This window comes from Myotis yumanensis, unplaced genomic scaffold, assembly GCF_028538775.1.
Source record: "Myotis yumanensis isolate MYYU_CA2020_CCGP unplaced genomic scaffold, mMyoYum1.0.hap1 SCAF_14, whole genome shotgun sequence".
NCBI lineage: Eukaryota > Metazoa > Chordata > Mammalia > Chiroptera > Vespertilionidae > Myotis > Myotis yumanensis.
This window is the reverse complement of record NW_027223765.1, coordinates 31,926,965-31,937,314: the sequence shown is the minus strand read 5'-3', so window position 1 is coordinate 31,937,314 and position 10,350 is coordinate 31,926,965. Positions and strand designations below refer to the sequence as shown.

The following is a 10,350-nucleotide window of genomic DNA, read 5'->3' as shown; positions in this document are numbered from 1 at the left end:
CAAAAGATCCAAAATAAGAACTAAAAAATATGTACAGACAGGATTGATTCGTACGAGTCACTGTTATCCTTTTAATCCAGGTACCTACACAACTGTTACAAATTCTTTTAATATTAAACCTGTTTTGCTAGATAGTGAAGTTAGTTTTAGCAGACAGCAATTATGAAATTTTGGGGGAATTAGTTTAGAATTGCCCTTCAAATACAAAATTGACGCTACCAGCCCGGACTGGAAATTTGCGTTATTTCCCACAGCTCATTTGGTGATGAACTGTGATGCCCAAGCCACCGACACTCCCTTTCACAGTGCCCACTGTGACTAACGGCAAGCTTCTGAAGATCATTAGCTAAAGTTCAGAGTAGGGGATGTGATGATGGAACAGCTTTTAATGTGAAAAATGTTAGCGTATAATAGCATTAAACTATAATGTCGGTCCATATTCTTTAAAAACGTGTACAAACTCTCAAAAACTGAATTCATTGGGGCAACATCCCAGGATATTAAAAAAAGCCAAATGCCCACAGTAGTGAGGCCTCAGGAAGTTGATTAGTGATGAGTCTGGGGAAGCTGAGCCAATGGCCTCTTCAAAGCTGTCATTGTAACAGCTACCCTCCTGAGGCTGAGTTACTTTGTCAGGTCTTCTCTCTTCACTCTGTTCAGTTTACATTAAGCATTTCTCTCTAAGGTGTTGAGAAGGGACAACACATGGGCTGTGGTGTTGGGCAGCCTGGTCTGGGATCCGGCTTTTGCCTCGCTCTGGGGTCTTCTCAAAGTCACTATGAAATGTGAATAATGACATCTACTTCCCAGGGCTGTTGGGGAAGGACTGGATGAAACAGCCCATGAAAAGACCATTGTCAAGTGCCTGGTACTCCACAGGTGTAATCTGTTTCCCGTGGGCGAGTACAGCAGAATACTTCCAATACTCTGTGATTTATCATGACACCATCAGGCCTATCCAAAGCACCAAGTTACCGGAAGACTTCCACTTCTCTTATGCTGGCTTAAAAAAAAGATTTTTATTGATTTTAGAGAGGGAGGGAGACAGAAACATCGACGAGAGAGAATCACTGATTGGCTGCCTCCTGCATGCCCCCTACTGGGGATCGAGCCTGCAATCTGGGCCTGTGGCCTCAACCGGAATGGAACCCAGGACCCTTTAGTCGCAGTCTGATGAGCTATCCGCTGAGCCAAACCAACGAGGGCTGCTTTTTAAAAAAATGTCATATTGCATTTGAGTAGTAAGCATGTAAGTGGGTACCACGGAATGTAGACATGTGAGGAGATAGCAATGTATCGATGAATACTACACAACATGACGCTGTGACGCACACCGATGAAACAGCTGCTTGGCTGCATAAAAGAAGTAACATTAAAACATTAAAAAGAGACTTAACATAGGAACAAGCTATTTTAATCAAGCAAAAACAAATTTATATTCATTATTTCTAAAAATAAAATTAGACTTTTTCCAACCCTTAACATCTGCATTTAATAATATCTTCTAAACAAAATACAGATGCTAAAACAGCAAATTACAATATATCTTGTACAGCATACAGTATGTTCACTGTTTACACTCACTTGAATTCTAGTTGGTCGTTATGTACTCAATGCATACTTAAACATCACTCAAAATAATGTTTTCACAATTAACAAAAAATGTGACAAGGCTGTCTTAAAACGGCTCTGCTATAAATTGTGTAGAATATACAGAATTACAAAGTCAAGTATTTTTTATCAAAATATACACCCCTCCCTGAAACTAACACAAGCGGTCAACGTTTTAAACGAATAATACAATTATAGAAAATATTTGTAAAATTATTTTTTTTCATGTATAAATATTCTGCCATATTTACTTTGGTCTAGAATTATCAGCATACAAGTCCACTTAAAAAATATCCACATGTAAGGGCTGGGAGACATCACTACATGGAATAACTTCTTATTTGGAGTTACCTCAAATCAAAATGACTAAAATACACAATTATTTTTCTTGATTCATAATCCTAATTGATAAAACAAATCAGTAGATCACAGGATTGCTTATTCAATATTCTAATTATTAATTCTTCAGCCCTTTGTGACTATCTTTTTAACAAAACCCAAATGAATAGTGCAGGTATACATATATACAATGTGTAAAATAAAGTTGAATTTGCTAGCATTTTTTCCATTTTCCTCTATTATATAATACTGTATGTAACTGAATGTGTTTGAACAAAAGATAAATGCAGATACAATATTGGGGTTACTTAGAAGCAGAGTACTACGGTATTACAAGGTCAGCGTTGATCATGTCCTTTTCCGGGTGTTTAAATGCTCTCTTGCCCACCCAAATCCATATTCATTCTTCTTCATGAAGACATCCCCTTTGGAGAGAGAAACTGGAGTCCTTTGAGCTACTTCTTCGTAATGGTAACTCTGCAACCTTGGGTAGCCTTGGGTTTCCATCTATCAAAACCCATGAACATGAATGGCTGCAGGTCACCCTTGAGCCGATTTCCAGATTCTGCTCATACTGGTGATCAAAGGATAGGAATGCTTTCTCTCTGCCTCCTATGATGGCAGTTTAAAAAGTAAGACTCATGAGTTCCAGCTTCCTGGGACCTAGTCCAGATGATGGACCACTTGTGGGGCAATTAGACTTTGAGGGCAATGTTGATGATGTGGGTCAACATAAAAGAACATTAAAAAAAACGTAAGTGGGCTTTTTTAGCAAGGGGGCTAGAGGTCTGTAAACATGAAGACAAGGCATCTGACTTTGTGGATATATTTCTGAGTCACTTAAGTGATCGAATCTTACCACCCCATATTCTACCTCCCTCGCCACCCCCAAACAAAGCTACTGTTTGAGGCAAGGACGTCCGCCCTTCCTGTGGCCCACTCAAGTCTGTAACGGGTGGGGCGGAGTGTGTGTTTCTGTTGTCCGTTTGTTTTATACTAGTATCTGCTTGTGGGCTGCATACTCTCCAAGAAAACTATCATTGTAGGGATTAGGCTTTCTGTCCCTTTCCAGCGCTGGGCCCGCACCACTGCATGCATGCTTTGCGTTAAATGTCCTAGACACTCCTTCAGTGGAACGGGAGGTGTCAGGTTTTGCTTGATCCCTTGAGCCGGGGGAAGTCTGTCTGGAACAGACCTCCACATGTATGGCCTTGTGATGGATGGGTGACTGCAGGGAGTTTCAGAAGAATGTGGCCCTTCTTCATTGTCTGAGGTGAGGCCATTGGAAAGTAATACGCAGCACAGGCAACCACAGATAAATTCTGGGAAGGCTTTCCCCATAGATAAGACAGGACCTATGTTTTCTCTGACTTGAATAGGCCAGTTCTAATGACAGCTCAGCCATAACCTCGAGAGAACAGCATTCCATCTAAAAGCATAGACATGCTCTTTTAAGTCATATTCAAAATGCTTTCTACTGGTTTTTACACCAGTCCTCATTCTTTGCAGATCTATTGCTCATCGTTATAACTCTCTACAGGGGACATGGACAGTTAAAAGTTAGGGTGATTTATATATGTATTTTACAAGGTTTGTGTTGCAGAAAAGTAGTTCTAATATATGCATGTCCTACTTAGGTTACTCATTTCACACATAGTTTTTAGCTACATTAAGTATTTAATAGGTATCCATTGAATTTAAACAATTTCCAATAGTGCAGAAGCTGAATGGGAATGACTGTCAGAGCCCATTGACCTTGGAACTTGCTTATGCAGTTGACATTTTCATGATGTCTGACCCTTTTCTCCAGTGACTAAAGACAGTGTAGCAGCCAGTTCCTAATAGCACTAACCAGAAAGTTTTAAATTAGGCTAAAGTTAAACTCTTTTCCCCCCACTGGCAGAAATACCACAGCTAAGAACTTCATAAACTTTCACACGATACTCGGGGTATTGGCGGAGTCAGCTATTTCATTTTTGCGCACTTTGTAAGACGTTAACGCTAAAACCCAAAGTAGATACTGGGATCCTTTTTTTCTGAAATTTTCACAAATGAGATTTTCTTTTTTACAATTCACTCCTTCATGACTGTTAGGTGAACAAAACAAAACTAAACTTAAAACACACACACATATACACACACACAACAGCTAACTAAAAAAACAAACAAAAAACCCCCCACCAATTTATATTTTTGAAGACTTTTTTTTTCTGTGTCATCACTCAAAGGACATTTCCAACAATGGTTTGTAGATGATCCTTTTGGTCATTGTCTTCTGAATCCATGAAATGTGGATTCTCCAGCGGATTCGAGTTTTCGTGGTACATATCACCTTCTATTTTCTCCTGCTGACTCGGGCTTCTGAACAAGTGTTTCTTCTGGTGCATTCCAAGGGCAGCCGCTGTTTTGCAAATTTTGGGGCACTGGAAGCAGGCAAAGCCCTTCCCGTTGTGCTCCCGAATGTGCCTCTGCTCATGATTCCGTTTCGTGGAGAGGTACAAAAAACTCTGGAAGCAGAACTGACAGTGGTAGCGCTTCTCGCCGGTGTGGATTCTCTCGTGGATTTTGAGGGTCTCATTCAGCGTGAACGCCTTGTTGCAATACTGGCAGATGAACTCCTTGACGCCCAGGTGGATGCGTTCGTGTTTCTGTAAGTTTCCTTGCACCGAAAAGCACCGTCCACAGGTCTTGCACGGGTACGGCTTCTCTCCGGTGTGACACCTCATGTGCATCTTGAGCGTGGAAGGGTTCTGGAACTGCTTGGCGCAGAACTCGCAGGCATACGGCCTGGCGGTGAGATGCCGGTGGGGCCTTCCCTGGTTCCCAGCCCCCAAGGCCTTGTCTCCGTCGCAGAGCTCACACTGCAACTTGGGCATCTCTTTGTTTTCTTCTTCCTCGAAGGCCTTCTCCGGAGGAGCCTTGCCCACGGCGCAGTCCAGTTCTGCCGGGTACTTATACTTGGTGCCTGGGCTCCTACTCCCGTGCTCTTTCCTCCAGTGGGCTTTCCTCATTTTCCTCAACTGTCTTGATTTCTTTTTGGGTTTGTAGTTGTAGTAAGGGCGCCACGGCTTGTCCGTGGAGTCCTGGTCACTTGCGTCATCGAACATCTCACTCATTTCCATGCACTCGGACTGGCAGAGCTCGAGCGGGCTGTCGCCCTTGGGGTCCAGGTCACTCTCTTGCGGCAAAGCCTCCTCCTGCGCTTCGTACTTGGGTCTTCTCCCTCGTTTGTAGAACAGCTTGGACCCTAGGATATGCCTTTTCACAATGGCTTCATTCCCGATTTTGACTGTTATTTGGCAAAGGGGCGCGACGTTGCTGTTTGTGGAGGTGCCAGGGAGAGCAGGCTTCGCGATGTAGGTTTCGATTTTACTGGTCTCTTTACTGGCATTCGTGGTTTTGCTCAGCGACCCTCCAGGATCAGCAGCGTATCTTGATTCCTCTGGTACGTCTCCCCTGTCACAGGGGATGGTTTTCTTTTTCTCCTTCATGCCTCTGTGTCTGCTGACCACTCGCCCCACTTTGTCCGGCTGGGGTTTGCTGTCCTCTTTCACGGTCTGACCGACAGCGGGGCCGGGAGGGGCTCTGTGGTTGTTGCTGGACAGGGCAGCCACCGTGCCGCTGTGCACGATCACCGACGAAAACTGGCTGCTGTGCACAATGACGGAGGGCGCTGAGCCGCCGTAGCTGATCACAGACGCCGAGTTCTCACTGCCGTGACTCAAAGACAAAGCAGGCACCCCCCCGGCCGGGAGGTCGGAGCTGACAGCATTTCCAGAGAAGGAAAGGGACATCTCCTTTGAATAAAAGTTATTGTCAAGGTCAACTTTCAACGACTCCTCTCCCCATTTGGACCCCTCTGCGTTTGGAACGTTGGCAGAAGTGGGTCTGTTCTGACCTGTGGCCGCTTCCAGTGGGACAGCTGGACTGTGGGTCACGGTGTGCACGCTCTCGGGGAAATTCAGAGCCGGTAACTCAGAGCCGCGTGGATTCTGAACAACATAGGGACCAGCTGCAGGCTCGTTCACCTGCCTGTTCTCTCGAGCATTTTCATAGGAAGCACTTCGGTAGCTCTTATAAGGGGCCCTCTTGCATTTCATGGGCAGCAGCCTGTACAGTTTATATGGATAGACACTAGGTTTCAAGCCTCCGTTTGCCGTTTTTTTACTGATGGAAAGTCTGTGGTCAATGGCATGGAAAGACTTCTGGTGGTTTTTGAGTATATAGTAGGTCATGAACGTTTCCAGGCAGAAAATGCACTGATACCGCCTCTCCCCCGTGTGCCAGATTTCGTGTCTGGTCCTGTACTCAGCCAGTGCGAACACTTTGTTGCAGTAATGGCAAGGGTATGTTCTTCTCCAGGAGTGGACGTTTGCATGTCGGCGGAGGCTGGATAGAGTCACATAACTGCGCTTACATACGGTACAGCTGTAGAGCATCTGCCCATTAACCAATTTAACCAGGTGGTCCATCTCTGGCAAGGTACTTCCGGGACTGGAAAATTCACCAATCCTGTTTCCAGATAATAAAGACTCTGGGCCTGGGAAGGAACCTCTGTTTTGTCCAATGGTAGGATAGTTTTCTAAAAAGCACTGATTTCCTCCTGGAACGGGTATGTGGCTGGACCGCATGCAGATCTGCTCGTGCCGGTCCAGCCTGTTCGGGGTGCTGAACTCTTTGTTGCAGTACTTGCACACCAGGGGCTGCTGGGTGGGCTTGTGCAGCTGCATGTGGGCACCGAGCAAAGTGCTGCTTTCAAAGGACTTGGAGCAGGAGCTGCAATTGTAAACGAGAGGCGGGACCTCCGCTGCTGGCGGCCCGGGGACCTCAGAGGATACGTTTTCATCTTCCCTGGGGAGACGGACATCTCCTTCAGAGTTGGGAGATTTTGAGCCAGAAAGAACTGCGGCTGGCTGTGGGCTCCTTTCTTGATTAGCCTCCACGGTGGTTGCTGGAGGGGGTGGTGTCTTTTCAGTGGCTGGTTCGGAATCCTGGGGTACGGCGAGTGCCTTCGGCTTCCGGCCTGCGGTCGGCTTTTCGGCCACAGCTTCCCCGTTTTCTTCACCTGTCTTACCGGGCGGGCTGCTGGCAGGTTCGCCTGCGGGCGGGGGCTGACTCCGGTAGGCCTCAGCCACGGAGGAGACGGCGTAGGAGTGCTCGGCCAGGGTCCGCACGGGCTCCGCCTCATGACAGACATCAGTCCTCTCTAGGCAGAGGCTGGCGGTTCTCATGGAGTCGGAGACCTTTTTGAAACTCGCCCTCAAGTCCAGTGGAGAAAACATGTTATTGCTATTTTCCGTCTCGATGATGGAAAACGCATTTGTGATCCTTGGCCCGTTGGTGATGGCTGGTTCTTCATGCTGTCTCTTTTCATTTTTTTCTTCTTTAACCACTCCCTTTTCAGTAATGCAGTACACATAGGGCCCGGGGGGACTGGAGAAGTTTCGATTGGTCAGATCTTCCAAGAAGGATATTCCCAGCTTTTTCCCTGCAGCTGCGAGATCGGTGACCGTTTCCTGCCTCTTGACGACGACCGTGGAGCTGTAGATGTAATTAAGGATTTCTGTAAACACTTCAGCTTTGAGATCATCCAGCTCCAGGACGTGGCTGGAAATGCAGATGGTATGGCTCCAGAAGATATTTTTGAAATAAAGGCTTGAGGCAGCCAGGACATTGCTGTGGGCTTTAAATTTGGTGTCTTCCACAATGATAGTGACATCACACAAAATGCCCCGGATGCGCTGCTCGTTTAAAATGGAGAGCACTGTGTCACTGTGAAAGTCGTCCTTGAAGTCCCTGGAAAGGGACATGACTGTCATCTGAAACAAGAGGAGAGAAATGGTCAGAGAGCCTTCCACAAGGACCTTCTTTGTGTCTAGATTATTTTCAACCTCTTTGAAAAAAAATTTTTTTGCATGAAAAGACAGGTTTTTATGTCATTCTGTTGTTCCTTCCAAGACTTGGAGTCAATATGAGAAGCTAAATCTTTATCTCGCCCCAGCCTGTTTCTCAGACCATTGCTAAGAGTTGCATAGTTGGAAATCCTCTCGGAACTCTTTCTCTGAAGTTGCAGCTACATATACATGTCCAAAGTGGGGGGAGCAGGGTTCCCCCCCAAAATGTTAAGGGTCTCATCATCACTCCAGCCTGCTGCGTGGAACTCCCAGAGCTGGGCAATGCCATGGTCCTGCCACAAGCCTCCTATCATTTTCAAAGATGGCCTGATGATCTGATCCAAACAGAGTTCATGAAGCAGGACAATGATTTTTCTTTAAGTTTCCCCTAAGTAATCAGTGCCTGTATGTAAAGGTATCATTACCTGCTCAGAGAAGCAGCAAGATCTGGGTTTCTCAGTGGAAAGTGACAGCATGCATGACCACATCTGACCACCAGGGGCGCCGTGCCCCTCTGTGGGACCCACCCGGTTCCTTCTCTGATTTCCCTTTCATTATAGCCAAAGGAGAGTAGGGTTTTCAAATAGAACTCTGTGAGGTACTGAAGACAAACAAAAAATATGAAACCAGGAAAGTATGTTTCTGAGCCCACAATACTGAGTCTATTCACAGGCTCCTAAATTAGCACAATTTAAAGGCACAGTGGCTCTGGCCTGAGGATCCCAGCTCTGTTTTTCCCAGAGACGAGGTCTTGTTATTCTCCACACATGTTCTCTAATCAGCCTGGAATGGCCAGGGCCTGCCAACTAGTACCCTCGTGAGGGGCAGTCAAAAGCAATGGCGTTCGTACTGACCTACAATAACTACATGACACACCAGTGACCCAAGACACAAATGAAATTAAAACGTGACCCTTACTGTGTGTGACGCAGTCTGTTCTGTCTATTATCTTTAATTATAAAATGCCAACAGCAACTCACTAAACTAACTGCACTGTACAATAAGATATCATCCCTGCAGTTAAAAAAAACTCCACAAAACCCCCCTCTGGTCCACAGGATACACCAACCAGCCATTCATTCAGTCTCTCTATCCCTTGTCAAGCGACATCCAGAAAGCCACGGAGTTTGATGCTATTTCTTTATCTCCCAGAGGCAATGGAGTCTTACAGTTGGCTCACGGCGCTGATTCAGTTGGAAAGGCCAGATGGCCACATAAACAATCTCTTTTTACCCTTTTGTAGAGCTGATACAAGCTGTGCCCATTATGTTACTCAACATCCTTTATGTAAGGGTCCATTTGATAATTTTTTAACCATTTGTACGCCATAAATGTACATTTAAATTCAAAATATCGTGGCGGTTAACTGGTTAAATTTCATTCAGCCAGAAGAAAAAGTACACTTCTACTAACAACTTCTTCAATTCAGATAATGAGAACAGTATATTCCCCGTGTTTCTCTTAATTCTTGAGACAAGTTAGAATTAACCTTTATCATCAGTTGTGGTAGCCACTGTGAGCCTGGGTTCCTGGTGTGACAACTGTCTGTCTCACTGTCTTCATTTAATGTTGGTTCTACTCTTGTTTACCCTGCCTTTACTTTTCGTCTCCCATGAATCTTTTCTAGAACTCTGGGGGGAGGAGGGGTGTTAAATCTATAAATAAAAATGAAATGAAATCTTTATGGCTTCCTCTGTGCCCCCGAACAGATCACAGGATTGTGTCCTTCACATTTATTAGGTTGTAAACCAATGACACACTCTGTCGATGTTTCTCTTTTGCCTTCCTTGGGGTCTCTCTGTTCTGGGCCCTGTAGGGTCTACTTTCTCTCCTGACTCATATGTTCTTATGCAGTTTGGTTTCTGTAAGGCCCGTACATTATTTCAATTCTTTTTATTTTTTTTATTTTTCTTTCTTTTATTATTTCAATTCTTTATCCAGCCTGACTGGATAGTCTCAGATCTGGTGAAACACCTGCTATGTGATTAAAAAAGCTGCCTTCCATCTTGGCTTAGTTCTATGCTGTGTCATCTATTTTGTCCTTTCACCTCAAAATTACTGCTTGTTCCAAAACACCCCACTTCACAGCACTCTGAAGCTCCCACAAGGCTCTGCCTTCATCTGGGGAATACGGTATTTCACATCGAGCTGCAGGGTGTCAGATTATAAGCCCCACTGACTTCTGTGGGATTGTCTGATCCTTCTCTTAGACCAGGGGTGGGCAAACTTTTTGACTCGAGGGCCACGATGGGTTCTTAAACTGGACCGGAGGGCCGGAACAAAAGCATGGATGGAGTGTTTGTGTGAACTAATATAAATTCAAAGTAAACATCATTACATAAAAGGGTACGGTCTTTTTTTTTAGTTTTATTCATTTCAAACGGGCCGGATCCTGCCCGCGGGCTGTAGTTTGCCCACGGCTGTCTTAGACTATTCAGTTAGAATGGTTAGCAAAAGGCCAACTGTTAACATTGCATTAGATCTTAGTCTCACTTATAGGTAGAAT

The 10,350-nt window shown here is 45.1% G+C and overlaps 1 protein-coding gene across 11 annotated transcripts in view; it reads right to left on the bottom strand.

The window, feature by feature from the left end:
- Positions 1-1,000: 1,000 nt before the first annotated feature.
- Positions 1,001-10,350, bottom strand: part of ZBTB38 (zinc finger and BTB domain containing 38) — a 115,944-nt gene continuing 106,594 nt past the window's right edge. For all 11 annotated transcript variants that reach the window (XM_070433516.1, XM_070433517.1, XM_070433515.1 and 8 more), the window contains one exon: positions 1,001-7,769. In XM_070433516.1, coding sequence (XP_070289617.1) covers positions 4,173-7,769 — 3,597 coding nt within the window. In that variant the 3' untranslated portion in view covers positions 1,001-4,172. The remainder of the gene's footprint in view (positions 7,770-10,350) is intronic.